Source organism: Strix aluco, chromosome 3 (genome assembly GCF_031877795.1).
Source record: "Strix aluco isolate bStrAlu1 chromosome 3, bStrAlu1.hap1, whole genome shotgun sequence".
Lineage (NCBI taxonomy): Eukaryota > Metazoa > Chordata > Aves > Strigiformes > Strigidae > Strix > Strix aluco.
This window is the reverse complement of record NC_133933.1, coordinates 60,165,865-60,186,638: the sequence shown is the minus strand read 5'-3', so window position 1 is coordinate 60,186,638 and position 20,774 is coordinate 60,165,865. Positions and strand designations below refer to the sequence as shown.

At 39.7% G+C, this 20,774-nt stretch overlaps 1 protein-coding gene across 5 annotated transcripts in view; it reads right to left on the bottom strand.

Annotated features, from left to right (window-relative positions):
- PLEKHG1 (pleckstrin homology and RhoGEF domain containing G1) overlaps positions 1 to 20,774 on the bottom strand; it is a 130,422-nt gene that overhangs the window by 9,793 nt on the left and 99,855 nt on the right. For all 5 annotated transcript variants that reach the window (XM_074818750.1, XM_074818752.1, XM_074818751.1 and 2 more), the window contains 10 exons: positions 16,420 to 16,489; positions 9,284 to 9,330; positions 8,651 to 8,801; positions 7,518 to 7,649; positions 4,992 to 5,174; positions 4,808 to 4,903; positions 4,614 to 4,700; positions 2,372 to 2,405; positions 1,269 to 1,364; positions 5 to 43 (listed from right to left, as the gene is read on the bottom strand). In XM_074818750.1, coding sequence (XP_074674851.1) covers positions 5 to 43; positions 1,269 to 1,364; positions 2,372 to 2,405; positions 4,614 to 4,700; positions 4,808 to 4,903; positions 4,992 to 5,174; positions 7,518 to 7,649; positions 8,651 to 8,801; positions 9,284 to 9,330; positions 16,420 to 16,489 — 935 coding nt within the window. The remainder of the gene's footprint in view (positions 1 to 4; positions 44 to 1,268; positions 1,365 to 2,371; positions 2,406 to 4,613; positions 4,701 to 4,807; positions 4,904 to 4,991; positions 5,175 to 7,517; positions 7,650 to 8,650; positions 8,802 to 9,283; positions 9,331 to 16,419; positions 16,490 to 20,774) is intronic.

The following is a 20,774-nucleotide window of genomic DNA, read 5'->3' as shown; positions in this document are numbered from 1 at the left end:
TTACCATTTGACTTCAAAACTTTATGGACTCTAGACGAGGGTTCTGAAAAAGACAACAACATGTTTGAGCACTCCAGCATCCCAAAGAAAAATAGGGGCATCCTGGCCAACTTTTTATAACACGGACACTAAAATTTAAGCTTCTGAGCCCACGCAGGGAAGCCAGATTTTAATTTCTTAATCACCCAATTTCCTCACATAAAAGTATTTGTTGAAGTGTCAAACCTACAGTTGTTACCAAAGAATGTACATGTTTCTTAATGCAATAGCAGCTGCCCTCCATACAATAAGCCACATGTAAAATTTTATCCCATCTTAAGATTCCTGCTTTCAAAAGCCTTGGTCAGCTCTGTTATTGCTCTAAGTTGCTGGAGGTTTTCTATTAGGAGTATGTATGAGGTACCAACAGCTTAGCAGGGCCTTAAAAGTGTAAGTAGCTGAACATTAAATAGGAGGCCATTTGATAAGTATTTTGTATTATTCCTTTTACAGGCAAAGCAGCACCAATGCAATCCTTCACCTCAGAAGCAAAGGAAGATGCCTGAAAAGTAATTAAAACTTGATTGTTTTTCAGACACAAGTGCTGCTATATGATAAATCACTACATCTATACTCTCGTGAACCTTGTTTAAGTCATTCCCCATACACAATGTTACATACTCCAAATTGGAAAGGTCTTTAAGTAGCTGAAGAGGGAAACGCAGTGACTGCAACATGAATCACCCGACTACACAGACATTGGTAACGGCTTCAAGAGGAAACTAACAGTAATTATGGATGTATGTTTGAGCTAGGAGGAAAAAAAACCCCGAAGTCAGCATAACCACCTCTCAAATCTCTATTAGCCATAAGGCAGACATTACACTAAGTAAAGATAGTAATCATGTTTGAAATAACAAGCCTATCGTAATCAGGATGTAACCACTTCCGAGACAGAAATTATTTCAGGGAGGGGAGGGAAATATGTCAGACTGGCTTTCCTGCATATGCATTCTTTTATCCATTAGAAAGTACCAACTGTTCTTTATGCATCCACCATTAGAAATGCATATCCATGAAGTTAAATGAAACAGCGGATAAAAAAAAATAAATCACACAAACAACAAATGGTTAGTAAGATGATCCACCCATATCTGAGAGATGCTGAGCCATGTTAAAACTGCATGGAGTGCAGGTTAAAGACCAATTCCACATGCCCAGCCTCACTCAACCCTGAACAACCCTGCTTGTTTTTCCTTTTGTCATCTTGGTTGTAAGAGTTTATTCACCTGATTTCCTTCTCACTCTGTGAGGAGCAGTGCCTTCTTTAGGCTGGTAGGATGATTTAATTTCTCCCTCAGGGCTATAGTGGAAGCCTGGGTGATCTGTGGAACAAGCAGAGGCACAAGGAATAAGACAGTGACAAGGGTGTCGCTTCACACGCCTTGGCAGCTCTCTTTGGAGGCAGTGCCATCATCCCTCGATGACTGATATAGTGACACTTCATCAGAGCCTGAGACAACACAAGCAAGATACGCTGCTGTAGCGTAGCTGTTAACCACCCAGCCACGGAAACACTTTAGTTGTGCCTTGCTCCAGATGGCTAACCCAGCAGCATTTACCCACCATCACCACGTTTGCCAGTTTCTCAGTCAGAGCCTTCCTGACCAATTCTCTACAACAACGACGTCAATAAATAACATGCCCGCTTTACTCCAAGACTTCCTCAGCATTTGTAACATAGGACTATTGTTCTCATTTCCCTACACTGCAAGGGATCTCTGGCAACATGAAGAGTTAACGCAGTTTGCACCAACAAAGGCAGCAAGCAGAACATGCAACAGCAGGGACCGTGCAGATGGGACTATACTCAGAGTGCAGACAGCAGCATCACATGTGCCTTCTAATGCTGGCTCCTGGGATGCACACAGGTAAACTCTTCAGACATAAGCACAAGCCTCACTGTCCTCCAGCTGCAGGTTTGCCAGCACGAAGTCATAACGCTGCTACATACTTCTTCAAGCTGCGTTTGCTCATTGCTAGCCCTTCAGTGGGTACTAGCCAGAAAGAGTTTATGCTACAACACAGGAAGGGTCATACATTTAGTCAGCATGGAGTAAGCAGAAGAGCATGGCCAGGCTTTACAGAAGGTCTTATCTGCCTCTTCCTTGCTCATCAAGAGACATAACTTGTTGGTTGCAGATCAGTCAGCCCAATGCCTACAGAGCTCCATGGAATCTGCAACCAATTTTGGGTTTTCCAGAAAGGTCATAATTCAAGGAACATAAGCCTGGCCTTCTTCCATCTCAGATGAAACCAACAGTTAAAGCCAAACTTCTGAAGATGGTTTATTCATTTTTTTAAAAACAGAAGTGAAAAAGAACCAACTTACGTATGGCATCCATTTCTAGAATTGCCTGCTTGGCCTGAAAAAGTAACAAATGGAAAAGTTAAACTGTAAGCAGAAGGACAAATTACATTGCATATTACAGACAGTAGTGAGTTTATATGTAAACAACAGCAAGTTTAATTTTTGAACTAACAAATATGGTTAGCAGCATTATTTTCTGTCTTTCTCTGTGTGTTGGACATATTACATATGCGAAGAAGAATTTTGCTGGCAGGAGCTTACCAGAGTTTATCTTCAGGGTTTCACAAAAAAACCTGTTGCTCACTGCACCCAGCAGCTCTGCCTTGCATGCCCACCTCCCTTCTGGCAGTGCAGGGGGAGGAGCATGTGCCCAGAGCACCCACTGGTGCGAGGAATTTCTGGAGGATAAGTGATGGCACATCCAACCACAAAAAGTACTTTGACTTTAAAGATAGGGGCTGTGCTGAGATCATGCTGCACGTGCTGGGTCTCCTCCATAGACGCTCAAACCTCCAGAGATCTCTCTGCAAGTCCCAGAACTTAGAGCTGTGGATATGCATCTCCATATTCTGCTGAGATCGGCACAAAACTGGCTCTAGTACCTGGGGATCATGGGTTTTTTTGTGATTCACAGAACATTTCCTCCCTAAAAATCAAATAGTTTAACTCCTTTACTATTTTTCAATTCTGAAATTGTTGGCACAGAAAACACCATCAACCCTGTTTCCTGTAAGAGTTTCCTTGAGGAACAGCTATCAAAAAAAAAAAATAAATCATAATTTGGTTTGAATAAGATTGAACCAGGATAAAAAGAATCTCATTTGTCACATTTTTTCTTAATAGGAAAAATAATCTGGATGTTTTATCAAGCATATTGGCTAATAAGTAAGAAAATAAACTAGAACAAAGACATCCTATGTAACCTGCTTGCCCTTCTACAGGTGCAGTTCGGTAATTTTCCACCAGGCGTCATATGTGGACTACTATTAAATCCTCCAAAAACTGGGCAGAGAAAAGCAACTAAAAAAAGAAAAGGAAAAAAAAAAAAAAGGCAGACAACCTCAGAGATTTATTTGGCTAGACTTTTCTTTCTCAAGTGAAATTATTTCTCTGAGCAGAAAATGGCATTATATTTTTGGTTACACATTTTTTTCCACAGATAAAAAAGTCCATTAAGAAGTAAGAAAAAAATCTTGATACAAAAGCTGAGATCATGTTGTAGTATTTTTTTTACAACCTAATAAACTGCAATGAGTATTTACATTGTAAGCATGGATACTAGCATAAACATTATACCTTCAATAAACTCAGTCAACAAAAAGAGGAGAATTAGTAATAGGGCTAGGGCTTTTTTTTCTCCCATAATTCTTTTTGTTCAACTGTTGAAAATGAGAGTACAGCACCATGTACATTAGTCACAGGTAACAATTTTTAGCCATTACAGTATAAAACTCTGAAAAAAAAGAGTCAGGAAAACTGATCAGTGAAACTAATACTGAAAAAAAAAAAAAGGCAGTAAACTCAGTGGAAAAAAAAATAATCCTGCTTCCACATGAGTAAGTGGCTGCTGTGTCATGGGAAGAGTTAACCAGGGTTAACACCCTTTGAGAGGTGAAACATGTTACACTGGGAAACATCACCTGGAGCTCTAATACAGGATTTCATAAATAAAAGGACCAGGTTTTCCTACTCCAAGACATTACAACTATGAATATGGTATCAGCGCCTCATTTTCTCTGGCATAAAGCTTGCTAGCTATCTCACCAAAAAGGGCCTAGATATCCCAGCTAAGGATGCATGGTTCGGGATGGGTGTGTGTATTTGTAAAGTGAAGTGTGTGCTGCCAGTGGCTTCACTGCTGTGATATTTAGCCAAGACATTAAAATTAGCTTGGTAACGTCTACACATGCTGCAATTAGGGCACCTCAGTACTGTGAGGACAGGCAAGCTAGGGTATGCTCTTACAGTCAAGCTTTCTGACAATGCATCCCTGGTTACTCATATCTTAGTGGGCAAATGCTAATACAGACAGCAATGCTGCTAACCCAGTTAAATTCTTCCACTCCTGTACCAAGCCCTGTAGATGCTTATAGTGGAGTTTTCCCATTTATTTTGAGGAACTTTTAAAGACATAAGTAAACAACATGTTAATTAACCTCCTGGAGTCCAAACTTTCTGTAAATTGCTATGCATCTCGCAGTGAACAAGATTGCTTTAAGTTAGTACAAGGAGGTGTTTTGTGGGGTTTTTTTATAATTTTTACCTTGGCAGGAATTTTAGCAGGATGATTTTCTAGAATTAACCTCTTCAAGTGAAGAATCCAAAGGCGCTTGTCTTGCTGCGACTTTGCCTGATAAAAAAATTGTAGCACCATGAGAAAAGGTATTACTATGCTATGCAGGGTCAGGAATAGCATATGGTCATCAGTCAGGTTACCCAGTGGGAATTCTGTGATACCTGGACAGTATGTTGCATCTTGGGATTTTTGTAGTGGAAGACGCTAAAGCTAAGTGGTTCCTTTGGTATTACTTCAACAAGCATCAGGTTCCCACACTGTAACAAAGAGAGGCAACAATGTGAATCACAGAGGAGTTTTGGGGAGACCCAGAGAAAGCACATTACCACCTGCTCTCTGACATACCAGTATGTGAGCTTTGTATGCAAACATTTCATCTCTCTTTTTTGTAATTAGCAGCAGCTTGTCAAAGAGGAACAGGGTGCGCTCATTTTTGGCTCGCTGAATGCGAAATGTCCCTTCTAACACCAGCTCCCCGTAACTCGTGAGGTCTGGCCCTTTCCAGTTAGTGAGCAAACTCTGTATCTCCTGCAACAGATCAGAGAAGAACAACCAACATTTATTTCTGAGATCTTACTGAAATGAAGACTCAGACAATCTGCTGAGGCCATTTCTACTCTCCTATATAACGTTCAGCATTCAACAGTGGAAAAATCACCATACACCAAGTTGCTAGGTTATGTGCAACATTGCAGCCAGGTTCTTGGAGTCCTATGGCTAATTCCAGACTAAAACATGCCCTCCTGAGTAATGGTTACTGCCTCTGTGTGGACTCAGCAAAGAGCCCTAAGCTCCCTGGGACAGCTTATAATGACAGAGCACAACCTCATATCCTCAGACTTGTAGAGATGGAAAATGGTCTGTAATTCAGTCATCAGCCTCTCTTGTGCCTGCTCTCCTCTCCCCTCTATGTCCCTAACCAATCTCTCCTAACATTTCCCTCTCACCCTGGGTATCCTCCTGAAGTTGTGTGGTCCCCCACTGGATGAATTATAATGCCGTGCCTGTGTCCTCTAGGCCCATCACAGAAGACACTTCTGTGAGGTGTTCAGACTGAAGAGATGCTTTTTAGAAGACTAAAGGACCAGAAGTGATTTGGTCAACTGATCATTTGAAGATGAAGATTTATTTGTATTTTTAATTATTTGTATACATACCATAGATATTTCTCACCTTCTTTATTACTTCAGAAAAAAAAGGCTGGAGAAACAGCTAAGAACATCTTCACAAGCCTGTGTCACTTAGCTATGGCTATTCTTGTTTCCTTGGGTTGCTTGTTTTTTCTGTCAGTGGCAATGACATAGAACTTAAGGATGGGACAGCAACTTCTAAAAGCAGACTAAACCTTAACTATGGAAGTCTTTAAAAACATCCATTAGACTTTAAACCTGGCAGCATTAGCAAAGCAGGGACAGATTTCCTCATCCTAGGCTGGTCTTTCTAGGACCTTACACTTTAATACAGCATTCAGCTAGAAAACATCTCAGTACATTTGAAGCAGATGCAGCCTAGAGCATTCACAGGAAGAAAACACCAAAGCAACATACTTTGGACTATACACAAGACTGTTATAACAAAAAATTTAAACATAATGAATGAAAAAAAATGTATTTTATCAGATCTCTCCAGGAACTTTTAAATAAGTCAGGGTATAGCAGAGGGATCAAGTCCATCACTGTTGAGGGGGACTTTGCACAGGAACTGCTGCCGCAGTACTTGCAGCATTACAAACCAAACAGCAGTTCGATAGCCCACAGAAGACCTATCCTCATGGTTGCAGAAACATTTTATTTTTTTTAAAGGGTAACTATGAACATAAACATTTTCCACAACCCCATACATTTGCCAGCTGAGCTCAATAAATTAAAAAAAGATAATGCTTTTTTCCAAAAGCATTTAACCCTCTTTATTGCCAAATATTACTGGTTATCATTACTCAGATTTATAGCAGACTGCTATTAAAAGTCATTAGCATGCATTTCCAGCAATGTGTGGCAAAGGTTACACTGCTGCAGGCAAGATGTTATCAAATGTAACTCTATTCTCCCTATGCATAAACAACAACAAACCACAAAAAATGAGGGCAAATAAGTTGCATTTATGTTAAAAAAGAAAAAAAAAGGGATAAAGAATAACATGGTGTAGATTTCTGGAATGATATCAGCCTAATACTCCCTTTTATAAACTAAAAAATCCCCCCAGATTTCTTAAAGCAATATAAATACTGCTGATGAAAATGTAACATGAAATCGTGATTCACTGGGAGATTTGAAACAGAACGGAAGACCTGTAAAAAGTCTACAAAAGAGTTTGCTCTCGAAGCCAAAAATTAATCAGGGTGTAGCTTTTGTTTTCTCCTCAAATATTCTTCATTTGAAGTGAAGTTAACCTTTTTCTAACTATCATGTTTCTAGTTTATACTTTTCACAAAGCAACTGATAATGAGTCTTCAAAAGCCCAAGAGAAAAGTACTCAAACAAGAAGCAGCACAAGAAATGCCTCCAAACAAAATTAATCAGCCCAAAGGGGAGAAATCGGAAACCACAGGATTTCTGAACAAAGCCATGCCCTAGGGTTGTACAGCAGTGCTGTACAATTGAGGGAATGGAAGAAAGAAAAGTTATCTTAAGTTCCATATTACTGCAAAATAAATGCTTTACAGGATGCTGCTTGTAGGGTAGAGATGTCTGAGATTTTCCTGCAGCAGCTATGACCATGGTTTCTAAGATCAAACAGCCACAGGCATACTCAACAGGAGTCTAAATTATGACTGACAAAGATTAAAAGAAAAGATAAACTAAAAAATATTACTGGCATCTATATTGACAAAAACAGCTCACAAACACCCATAAAATCTCTTTGGGAACCCACTTGAAGCCTGATGGCATGTTCATGTTTCCTCTTCATGTCATTTATATGCCACGCCACTCTCTGCATTGTATCTATGGCATCCAGCACCACATCATAGCCCTCAGTGTCCTTGTCAAGGTGGTTTTCTATTTCCTAAGACAGGGGGAAAAAAAGTCCTGTTATTTCTAAATGAATTTTTCCAGCTAGACTCAATACTATGTTTTTATCTGCACTATTTTGTCTTTGCATTGCGATTACTCAAATGCAGTGCTCCTGCTTTCGTTACTATTGCATGTTGTTATCAATTTAATTAACATAAGATGACTAACAAAGCCAAGCCTTTATGGTCAGTTTAGCAGCAACTATACTTGCAAGCAGCCGCTGTGAGCAGAGGCGCACAGAAAGAGCGCACAGCATGCTGGCAGGAGACCTTTTCAGACAGAGTTTAACAGCTTTCTTAAAACACAGAACATATCTGCACACTTGCAAACCCCCGACAGAATTACTCTAGGCATTATTTTACAGTTGGAGAGCAGAAAAGCATCAGACGTTTTAAATAAGGATCAGTGTCTTTACACTTCACTAGAATATGACTCTCTAATAGGAAACAGATGTGGAAAACATTAACAATAAAGCAGGAATTTCCGAAACTTGCTTAACTCAATTCATTGAATATGGAAAGAGTCCCCACTTCCTCAGTCATTCCTCTCCACAAAATTCTTACCAATCAGGGTGTTTATATGTCTTTAGTCCCTCTTTCAACCACCCCCAGCATTGCAACATGTGGAAAAATGCTGGTTTTCATTGGAACGATAAATTTGTGTACAAAATTGTTTTTTCATTAAAAGAATCTTCCAAACAAGTTCAGAATTACAGACCAGCTTTCAAAAAAAAAAAAAACCCCTAATTATTTGGATGCACAGATTGATTCAATGTGTCTAAGACAATTACCATAAATTCCTCACTCCAAATATATGCATATTCTGTGAAGAGATGAAGACAGAAAAAATCTCCATATGTAGAAATCAAACATCCCCAAAAGAAAGAGCATTTAAGGAAACCCAGAACCTTTCTAACCATCAAGCCTTGTACCAAAGGCAGGAACTTTGATGTGCAGTAGCCCTAAACTAAATAAATTTCTAATGGATGCTTACGTGCAAAAGCAGGTGGTACTTGAGGATACGCTGGACAGGTTTCAAGAGATAGGAGCCCAGGGGCAGAGAATGCTGCAGCGCTTCTTGCCGCTCTCTGAAGAACTTGGCCAGCGCCTTGTTCCTCATGCACTCTGTCAACACAGCCACCGACCTGGAAACATCAATACAGAGCTTTGAGACACACTGTCTCTGTAAGTCTCTAGGTAAAGTCAAGAATTCTTTCTTCCCTTGTAAAACAGGGCAGCAAATTCCTAATCCAATCACTGCTGTTTCTGTTGGGCTTGGGTTTTAAGTTATTCGTGCATTCAGTTATGCTTTCCCTTCACATGCAACCACTCTCTCTTACTGGGAATTATATATTTGGAGCACTGCAAAATAAGACCATACCTTTTCTAAAGGAGGATAATAGCAATGAGTGGTAAGAACAGCCAGAACAAAACTTCAGATGAGCATATTTCATTCTGGGCAGGTTTGGTTTTTTTATTTTTTTTTATTTTATTTTACAAAAAAGGTAAACTCCTTGACCCTTCCTCCAATTTGGGAGGGGAAGAAGCCGATTTTTTGATGTAGACTGTAATTTGCATTACATAAACTGGCCAAGGACAAATGAATAAGGAAACCCAGAATTCCTACCTTGGGTAGTTGGTGCAGTACTGCGTATATATGTGGAAATCTTCACTCTGCATGGGGAGGAAATGTTTATATATTCAGATTTTGTCAAACTAGCAGCTAATACATGTGCAAGATAAAGATGATGACATCAAGACAACGCCTCCTCCAGTTGCTGAACAATGAATTCTCTACTTTCAATGCGTCAGTCCTAACACTACCAGAGACCTATTTATTGAATTTCATTTTCGGGGGCGGGGCGGGGGGAGATTTTTCCTTTTCTTGAAGGAAAAAGCAAGGAAACCTACACAGAGATGAAACAAGTGGCTTAGCAACAGAGCCTCCAAGGTCCTTTATGACAATCTACGCATCTTAAAAAACAAAACAAAACACCACCCACCAACCCAACCTCCCTTTCAAACAGGTGACTTGCACATACATAGTTTTTTGTGTGCTACAGCACACAACTGCTTACTAGGAGAAGTAAGTTTTGCAGGTTATGTTTGGTGTGCGATTTTCAAGCAACTATAAATACTTTCACATTTAAGCACAGCCTAAGTGTGAAAATTAGAAGCCACAAAGGGATTTTTTAAAAAAAAGTAAATTATGACTCTGTGAAAGCAGACCGTTATTACCCAAACAAGTTGTAACTAGATTTCGGTGGGTTTTCACATTTGTCTGTCACAGTGAAATTGCCCACACCTAATGCTGACAAGTTTCTCAGAGCAAAAGCCTGAGTTTAATTTTTTTCATCCTTGGCCTAAGATTTTTTTCTTAATCACCATCATTTAATTCTGTGCAGGAACAGGTTTCCAGAAACATTCCACGTGCTTTAAGTTGACATCTGCCTATCAACTTCTATCCTAAATAATATGCAATTTCTGCAGATTGATGAAATCCTAAAGAATAAGAAAGCACTGCAGAATGGCAAAGTGGTCCCAAAAATCAATTACTTTTTCTTTCCTGAGCCCTAGACCAATAAAAAGCAATCCTCCAGTAGTAAACAAGACCCCAGTTTCCACTCGAAGCATCTTCAGAATGGACCCTGGCATTCTGCAGCACAATAGCTGTGCTCCGCAAGGGGTGGTCACTGGTAAATGGCGAGACCAAGTACCTGCCTTTACAGAAGGCAACAGTGCTGAGGAGCAACACCACTTGGGGAGAGGGCTGACTCAGGCTGTGGCTTTTGTTTCTCATTGTTGGGGTTGGGTTTTTTTTGGCCATTCATCAGAAAGAGCCAGCTCAGGCAGCAGCCTTCCCCACTTCCAACAGCACTGCTCCCTTCCCCCTCTCGCAGGGGTAAAGCAGGTTGTGCCATTCATTTCTCCACCAGGCAGTGATTCATAAGGATCCCATATAAAGTAAGATTTTACTCCACTTGAGTACAAGTCATTACAATCCATTTCAGTATTTCTTACTGGATTTCAATATTAATTGTTCTGAAAAATAAATAACTCAAACTTCTAATAAATGTTTCTCTAGGGCACTGCAATACCCATTTACTCACTAGTGGGCTGTAAGCTTATTAAACTGCTCTTCTCTTGGAAACCAACTAAATGTAGTCCTGATACAAATCAGTTAAACAATTTTGCTTGGGTTTTCACGCTTGAAACTAATTTTGTTGTCACAGCTAGTTTTTATGGTGGTGTACCTACACCCCATGTCCACATCCAGAGACAGTGAACTTGTGCCATAGCCTGTTCATGCCCACGCTTGGGATCCCGGCCACAGCTCCAAAACCTCTCTACTCAAAACAAAGAACTAACAAACCTCAGAGCACTGCAGACATGACACTGTGTAATTTTCTTGGACAATCACTACCAAAAGAGCTAGCACTCATAAGTCAGGTGCTTAAGAGAGAGTATTAGTATGAAATTCAGTATGACGAAAAAAGCAATTTAGTTTATATATGCATATATTAATACATGGTTTTTGTTTAGAGGCTTTTGGTATAATTTGTAATATATTCCCATGGCTACAATCACAGAATAATGCAATTTATAGAACTACTTCATAAGCAAAGTACAGAACATTTTGTGCCAATTTATTTTATATATATTTATATATTCTGCTCATAAATATAGTCACAATTGTCCTGCTCTTCAAAGCAAAAAGAAAATAATACCTGTTGTGAAATTTTAACAAGTGAAAGCATTATCTGTAAAACAAAGCCAAACACTTCAGGGTTTCAGAGTGGTCTGAGTGCACATTCCCCACAAAATCAAAAGCAAGTCTGAAATCCCAGGAGCCTTTTCACACTCTCCCTCTTTGTTTTGGTTTTTGGTTTTGTTTTTTTACACAAGGTCAAAACTACTTGCAATAGGATTTTTGGTTTTAAAAGAATTTTAGTCTAGTTATGAAGTGGAACAAACTTTTATTAAAAAAAAGGTAGTTTCTCATGCCTTCAACACCTCTAAAAACTTTAAGAATGGTTTCACAATCATCCCTGCTTGCTGAACAGACATGATGCCAAATTTCATACTGCACTTACATGTGTACTCGCTTCATTGCGCCACAGCTCATTTCATCACATGAAACCATCAGAAAGCATTTACTTTTACTAAGAGCATTTACTTTTACCGAGCTATGCAAGCATAACGCCAGTAGAAAGTCAATTACACATATTTTGCCTCCAGAATGAGATTGTTGATATGCATTCAAGCTTAGGAAGCTGGTGTGAATCAACATCATACACCTTGCCTAGGCTCAGCAGGATTCATGTGGACGCACTGGGAGAGTGGCCAAGAGAGGCTCTCCCTCAGTCTGCAGAAGCCACACAACTTGGGGTGGCCATTCTCCCACTGCCCGCCTGGTGACCCAGCACTTCTGAGTGGTCAAAGAAGGGACTTTTAGTTCACACGCCCAGCTCGCATTCTCTGCTCCACTGCAGACTCCCCAGAGAGAGCACTGCATTACTGGGAGTACATCAGGGTACAAGCCGTGCAGGCTAAAGCCAATGCTGTGAACTATGTTCAGAAGCAACAGAAAAACCACGACTAAGATGGATTTAATATATTTCTATCAATACTTTCACAATGTAAGCAAAATGCCAATTATGCTCATCAGTATTTCTTTGGACATTCTTAAACTTACTCAGCTTGAGAGTTGTTTCGTTCACCTCAACTGCCTCCAAAACACATTAAAAATGATCTCTGCAGGGAAACTGGAATCACTCTAGAGTTCATTTTTAATCTGGGGGCCCAAAGCTGTTGTGGTAGAGGGTGCAAAAACTGAGACCCAAGCTGAGTTTGGGTCTGCACTGACTACAAGTCACCCTCTCAAGAGCGAAGCCAAGAATGAGTAGATCCCAGCTATACTTAGCTTGTCCCCCACTGCTGAATCAATTCACTGCTCGTCTCCTCCGCAAGAAGTGAAGTGCCAAGCACGTGGCTACAGCCCTGATCTTCTCTCAACTCTCGGTGCACTGTGCTTTTTTACAGCCATAAAAGGCACTTTAAAAGAAAATGGAGGCTGAGAAGATGAGCTGAGTCAGAGTGTAAGCTGAAGCCAATTGCCTGGATCTCCTCTTCATTAATGAGATGCTAGATTAGAGTAATTCTCCCTTTCCCCTTGGTTAAGCTGTTGGTGTGTCTTTCAGAAAACATATGTTCTGAATTTCTGGGGTGCTGAGTGAGAAAAGCGACGTGCCAAAGTTAAGCTCTCCTTTACAACAACTCACTTAAATGTAAACGTGTGGAATACTGAAGTCAATCTTCTAATTAACATTGGCATCATTACTATGAAAAGGAAAGACTAGGTTGGCAAGAAAACGTATAAACAATCTTTTATGTGAATAATTAAGCTATAGCTAAGCTTGCACTGAAACCCTTTCATCAGCCTCCGATTACAGTTACCAGCAAAATGTCTCCAAGACATTTAACATACTAGAGTTAATACAGTTCCTCTAGACAAAGAGACAGAACCAGAGCTGGTAGAAACTAAACTAGTACATCACTACTCTCAGTGGCAGGTTATTTCCATGCAGCAGCCATCCCACACTGTTTAAACAAATACCGATGTGTATCATCTGCATCTTTGTGCAGAAAGGTCATGACCAGACATGCTTTAAAAAAGCGTGCTTTTCCACATTTGTGTCTATTTGCCTGTGAGTTATTAATGAATGAAAATATCTGGAAGCCAAGGGATTTAATACAATGTTATAAAATGTTATTAAATATTTCTATAAAGTCATAGCTTTGCACGGTTATTTTATCTGTTATTGAGTTTTATGTCACTGGCTAATTTACACTAAAGACATCTTGCTGAAGTCTGTTAACAAATAAAAGCTGCCATTTTAGGAACTATTTACTTTGGGCACTCAGCACAACAAATGTTAAGATAAAGATTCAAATCCAAAATTATGAGTTTTTCTTCAAAGTGTGCTAATGTGATTTGATAATCCTTACTGTATTTCCCTTAAAAGTAAAAGTTGCAAGGCTGTTTACTACTCAAGCATGAAAATTATACACAGGAAACAGAGTGACGTACGATTGTGTGAGGAAAGTATAATATGCTATCCAACAAATTTTACTGTGCAAAACCAAGTAACAAAGTTCAAAGAAACAGTCTATCAAATACGGTCCAAAACCAGACCTTAAAAAATTAAGCTCCCTACATGTTTTCACAAATATCAAATATTTTCGTTCCAACAAGCTCCAGAGTTACTTTAACCATAATTGCTCTGTTATACATGCAAACCAACTTTGTGTCATTTCACATGAGTCCTGAAGAAAGAAATGGCTATTACTTTATGCAGTTACTGAACTTCATGAAATGCAAGAAGCAAACACAGTACTTACAGTGAAAACTTGAGTATACATTTAAATTCCCAATGCCTATGGTATTCACAGCTGAACCAGTAGGGTGAAAAAAATGGCACTAGATCCAGAGCTCGTGTAACCTAAGCACACTTCCACTGGAAGCATTAAAGAAGCTCCAGCAGAGCTACATCCATTAGTTAAGGCTGTGAGCTATGACTTCAGCATGATATTATCCCTGTGCTTAACTCACAGTGAAGATCTAGCACACCCGAAGCCATCAAACAATAAATGGCCAAAGTCCCCTAAGACTTGAAGGACTGTATACTGCCAAAAAAGGCAGTTTTATTTCCACTACTCAATGCTGGGAAGATACAAGCAACCAAGAATGGACAACTGGAGTCTGTTAAAGACAGTCAGCAGTTGCTGTAATGACATCTTCACGGCCAAAACCAGAACTGTGGGATATTTTGGTATTGTTTGATTTTGCTTTTAAGTGTTTGCACTTGTCTGGATGAAGCTAAAAAATGCTCATTAGGACTGCAATCTCTAGCAATTTCTGAGCCATCGGGCAGTTGCCTGCCAATAATACAAATGCTAAAAGCATTTGACAAGGGAACAAAAAGCATAAGCAATGATATGCAGATGGATTTTGGAACTAATGGCCAGAGAGTCTACCAGAAAACTCCTTTCAGCTGGCCAATATGAATGAGAGCCCAAGTTTTTCCTGGACTTGCTATTATCATTGCACCACCTCTGTTTCATGTTCCAGCCAGGAGTAGTCCCAGCGGACCCAGCTATAAGCAAGCAACACAGCAGAAAGATCTACCAGCTCCAAACTGTGCTATCTGTAAATATCCTGAAGGCCTCACAATTGGCCTTTTCACTGCATGGGCACTCCACTGACTTAAGCTGAACTTCTCGTCCACCAGGACCCCAGATCCTTTTTTGCTGTTTCGTAGTCAGCTGGACCCAGCGTGCACCGGGGGTTATTCCGTTCCAGAAGTAGGACTCTGCACTCACCCTTACCCCATTCTCTCTCCTTCAATTCAGTATAGGCTATTTGGAGTGATAACAACATGCCATAAACCCCATTTCAATGGGGCAAAAATACATCCTACTTTTGTAGTAGTGATGCCAGTACTAAGATCTCTCAGTACTCACAAAAGATCAATTACTAGATAAGTAACAACTTTCTCAAACTCAACTCAAGCAAGTGATCTGGCAAAACAGCAGCACTAAGATGGTATCATCACTCCCCTTTACAATAAAATCCCTTGTGTCACAACAGTGCCAAACAAATTTCTGGACCACCACAGGAGGGTGGTCCAGTTAATCTTAAATCCTTGTGTTAGGCCTACTACATTGAATGCTTGGTGCTGGCAATATTGAGATCAGGACAAAGTACAAAACATGACAGGGTTTGGTTTTTTGTTTTTGCTGTTTTGTTTTTGTTTTTGTTTTAAAAAGGCAAACACACCTAAGGAGAGATTATCCAAATTTAAACAACTACATGCCCACTCTTACACTCCTCTTTCCCCAGAAATACCATGGAGATGGCATTATTTCTTAACACCTTTGGGCTCTACAGATTCCAGGCATATGTAGGTTCTCTGGTGAAGTCTGCAGTGAACTAGAGTCATCTGTAGCCCAAACTGCTTAATGTCTTGTCCTACCCATTATAGCCATGCCCCTTCCCCCTGACTGGCTCTCTGGATTTCCTACAATGAAGGACACCTACTTTGGTTCCCTGTATTTCTCCTGCACCTAACAACAACTTCTCCATAATTTTTGGCTTCAGACTTGCCCAACAGAATGAAGATGTCAGATCAATGTTCAGAAAATTCAAATTATTTTGGAAAGAATGAGATTTGAATCTTAAAGCTAGGCTTTAGACCATCCCCTTTAAAAAGAAAATTAAAGGTATGGCTGCTGGATTCAGGAAAAAAATGTATTTTGGAAAACAATATGGCCACAAGTACGTTAAGGTTATTGCCTTTTCTAAAAATGAAGCCAAGTTGTATTCTCTAGTTTTTTTTAAGATGACAAGGCATAACTGGAATACCACTTGATCACCTATATTAAAAAAGGAGGAAAAAAAATAATCCCTGTAATACTCCACAAAAAGTGATCTAAAAATGAACCCTAGATCAACAGCTCCTCCAGTTCAGATACACTTATTGAAGAAAATAACACCTTTATTTTTTTATAAAATGCAAATCAGAGGCATATCCCTATCACGTACTAAGAGAAACTCCTTCCCTCTCCATAGATTTGCTAATTTTTCTTGGCTGAAGTCACACAAGCTGTCAGAATTAGGTCTCAAAAGCTAATAAATGAATCTTATTTCACCCGTATCACTCTGCAACTGGTGTGCTGCAGACTCCTGCAGTAGCCACTTACCTTGGAAACAAAACAGTCTGCTATAGCCACAGGATCATTTTCACAGTTTTCCAAATCTTGCAGAAGTTCACTAAAGCAAAGAGCAGGAAAAGGAAAGACAATTATGGCACATCTTGGTAGCTCGTATATCAACTAACACAATTTAAAACTAATGAAATTTAAAAGATACTGAAGCACATGCCCTGTCCTATGAAGGCATTGTACATTCTAGGAGCTTTACTTGACTGAAGGAGATGAGAAGCTGGTCTGAAAAACACAGATGAGAACCAGGGATGTATTACACATACAAGAAGAATGGTAATAAGCTCACTCAGGACAATTTGTCTACCTTTAGTGGGTCTCTTCACTGAAGAAAAATGGTTAGCCTGGAACAAGTTTTCTGGAAGCAAATATATAAATTCTACACGCATAAAAATAAAACCTTACTGAGAGGATTTTATAATTTTGACATGCCAAGCAGGAAATGAATTCATTGTAACAGGAGAAAAGCAATAAGGGAGCATGTTCACTGTTGTATGAAACACAGTTCTTGAAAGCCAAATCAGCAAAAGAAAGAGTTTAAGCAGAAGAAAACCTCAAAGGTCTCTCCTTGACCCAAATCGTCTTTAGTCTTACTGAGAGATGTACTCAGAAAAACAAGAGAAGAAACCGAGTTTTCTGCCAAATTGTTCTCTGAAAGAACTTTTTTCCCTCCCCTCCTTCTCATCAGATGATTTTCTATTTAGGGCTACTTTTTTCCCAGTTCACAGCTGGTTCCCCGAATGAGTTTTGCATAAGAGTTGCTAAGCCTGTACCTAGGGAACTACCCTTTTCCCCTCCAAGCAGACACAATTTCCCTCTGTAAGCAAGAAAATGAGTAAACCAGAAAAGTTTCCTGACTTGCTCTTTGCTTCTTTAATTACTGGAGGAAGGAAGGGGAGAAAATCAGCAATCAGTCACAAGGAACAAAGACACAGACTTTAGGTTCAAGTGGTCACTAAGCTACTCTGTACAGCAACAATTTAATCTCCACACAATTTCTCCCTTCATCAAAATGGGAATAAAAATATGACCCTTGCTTGATACCCCACACTCATGAAGCTCCTTTACATTAGCAAAAGCAGCAAGCTTAGCAACAGTGACCATAACCATTAGTTATAATGACTGACTGTGTTCCACGCATGAGTTTTGGAAATAACATCAACCACTCTGAACAGGCTCAGAGGATTCCTGCTGTCCAGCAGGCAGACGTTCTCCTGATGGCTTAGAGTATGTAGCACTTTGCCATTTTATTCCTACTGGTCTCCTATAATACCACATTATTTCTCCTACAGGCTACAGTAATGCAACACTTAAAGATTTCATATATTCATGCAGTGAGTCTAAGTTTATGCAGTAAATATGCTAGTAGCTTGTGTCTTCAGCACAAGCCCATAGTGTGTGCTGTGCTTTGAAAGATTTTGTCACCTATACTGCACTCTCTTCGGTCTCTCCTGGCTGGTAAAAATGAGATTGGCAAGAACAGCCTGCCACTGTAAAAATAACAAATCTGTCATGCCCAGGAATCCTGAAAAACTTAAATAAATCCCTATAATACCAAGTTGACATGTGAAAAAGGAGGGCTATTATTATAGGCTACATCTAAGTACCTGGCAAGAGGCAGAAGAAACAATAGAGAAAAGCATTAGTTCCCCTCACCTGACTAGCCAGAGATTTTATGCTATTCAGAGATGATACCACAGCTCTCGGCCTCTGTGACTCAACTTGTGCCAGTCACCCAGGCAGGAAGGGAGCACAAGGGAGCACCATCAGAGGAGCTCCATGCTCTTGCAGCTGAATCACTAACAAGACTCAGACTGAAGCAGACCGCAAGTTTAAGACCATGTACTGATTTATATGGCTTGGGTTATCATGGGCTGGAAAAATCTGCATCTGTATGACCATCATCAATAGCTAATGCTAAGTCCCTTGGGATGAGAGAGGTAAGCATAAAGAGATTCACAATTTTTCATGCAGTGCTTTGGTTATCTTTTCAAGTCAAATGAATAAAAGTATCATAACAATGTCTTTTAGGGTGCTTTCATTTTTTGAAGTACAAATTATTTTCAAGGCAATACATCTATTTTCCCCTCATGCGTGAAGAGTTTCAGTAGGGCAAAGTGCAGGTTAGTATCATGCTGTTAACTACAGGAGGTCAAGAGGAGTGAGATAAACACATTTATAGGTCTGCAAATAATCACCGCATTTGCACACACAATTCAGGCAAGGCACTTGTTTTAAAATGGTATGGTGATGACATAAAATTAATAAAATCTAAAAAAGACACAAGTATTTTTCTCCTCTGTTTTGATCTGAATTGGAGTGAGCGAGAGATGCTAATGACAGGGGCATCGGACAGGGCCATTTTGATGGAATGGAAGGAATGGAAAGATGCAGGAAGGAAACAGCACGGTTTGTCCTGAACTCATGACAAAAAAAAACAGTTGATGACCAAGTACTGCACAGTCTAGCCATAAATGTGAAAGTAACAGCACCTCTGAAAAACTTCATTCTCTCAATGCCTGACAGAGCACAGCATTCAAAACAAAAATGGACATAGCAGGCACAATCTGGTCTTCATGGTAGAATACCTTCACCATATAAAGTTCTGTAAAATTAATCTGAAAAGTCCAGACTTTCAGTAAAAAGAAAACAACAATCAAGAGAATTTAGCCTTGATACAACTACACTGTCACAAAAATCCTGTGGCCAAGACTAATTTCTTTCCACTCAGAAAAAAACCCCAACTTTTCCATTAAAGGTAAGCTCTTACAGGTTTTATGAAGGCTCCTCCTGACAACAAGCCAGCAGCCCTTACCACTGTGAAGCTCAGAGCACAGGAACTGCTGAATACAGGAGTTACAGAAAACGGCCTGTGCTCTATCTGTGTGCTTCAGTAGTCACCAATGGACAAGGACCATGCATCTGTGTCAGCAGCAGAGGTTTCAGCCTGGCCTCTCCTAAGACCATCTGAGTGTTGGTAGAAGTAGTGAACTTGAGCAATTTTCTCTGCAGAGTTCCCCTTTCAGAATTGAGTCATGGTATCAGCTGGAGAATTTATCCTAAACTGACACTGGAGAGAATCTCGACAGGAGAGGTCAGGGAAGAAATACAAAAAATGCTGACTTGGAGAACACTTCCCCCTTCCAAATAAATGAATAGTGGGGGACCTTCTACCAAGAGACAGAGCAGGGCCAGGGGACCAGTATATAGTCAGTGATTCTGCTTTAACAAATAGCTTTCCAAAAAGAGATCATAGTCACAGGACTAGCAGTTACCATCCTGACCATCATTTCTGCCAATCAATGGAACACCTAAAAATCATAAGCAGTTTAGCTGAGAGAAATTCCCATGTACTGAAAGGAAATTTCTCAGATCTATACAAAGTCCAAAAAACCCCAAGACTAAAAGCTTTGATCACTGATTAATGGTCAAATTCAAAGTTGAGAAAAACAAGGTAATTCTGAAACTATAAAATCATGCTCACAAAAAGCATCTGAAACTACTAACACAGAACTGCCAAATGGACCTCTTTCAAAGGTAAAAATAAATAAAAAGGCTCTAGAGTATGTTTAGGACCCAGAAGCTACATGCCAAATGTCACAGGAGGGAACTTAATCCTTGAAAGCTATATTGGGATCTACAATGAATGTTCAGTCTTAAAAGCTCACAATTTCCATACAGAATTTTAAATTAGAAGGCCTGAAATACATCAGTAACTTACTAGAGACTTTGGACAACTTTCCAGTGAGTTTTAACCACTGTAACATATCTATCTCTAAAACTGCCCCCAATTGCTTTTTTTTTTTTGCTTTTTTTTTCTTCTTATCCCCTGCAAATCTTTTTTTTGCAACTCAATTATTCTGTAAAATGACTGATCATACTTGAAGGTATTTTTATCAGGTAATAGTGGCAATGATGCTGGCATAAATGTGGCCTAGCTACCAAGTCTGCCATTTCTCTAGCTTTTGAAGGATCAGAAAATATAATCACCAGGACTGTTTTTTCCCATCCTGTGACCACTGGGAAGCTGTAAGCTCACAATCATTGTCTCATGGCTCTAAAACACATGATCAGGCTACCACTATGTATTTTCCACCATGTTAGACATTCAGTCAAGTCAGCTGTAACTAGAAAGCTGCTGTGTCCTGCTTCAGCTAAGTGTATTTCCATTACTCTGCAGCAGCTGTTTTAAGTTTCAGGAAGAGATCTTAGGTTTCATGTTTGTCCATAAATTCTGAATAGATTCGTCCCCACTCTTCCCTTTGATATTGAACAGCAATCCCAGCAGCTGAAGCACTTTAAAGTAGCTTCCCATGATGATGGAAAAACACTGA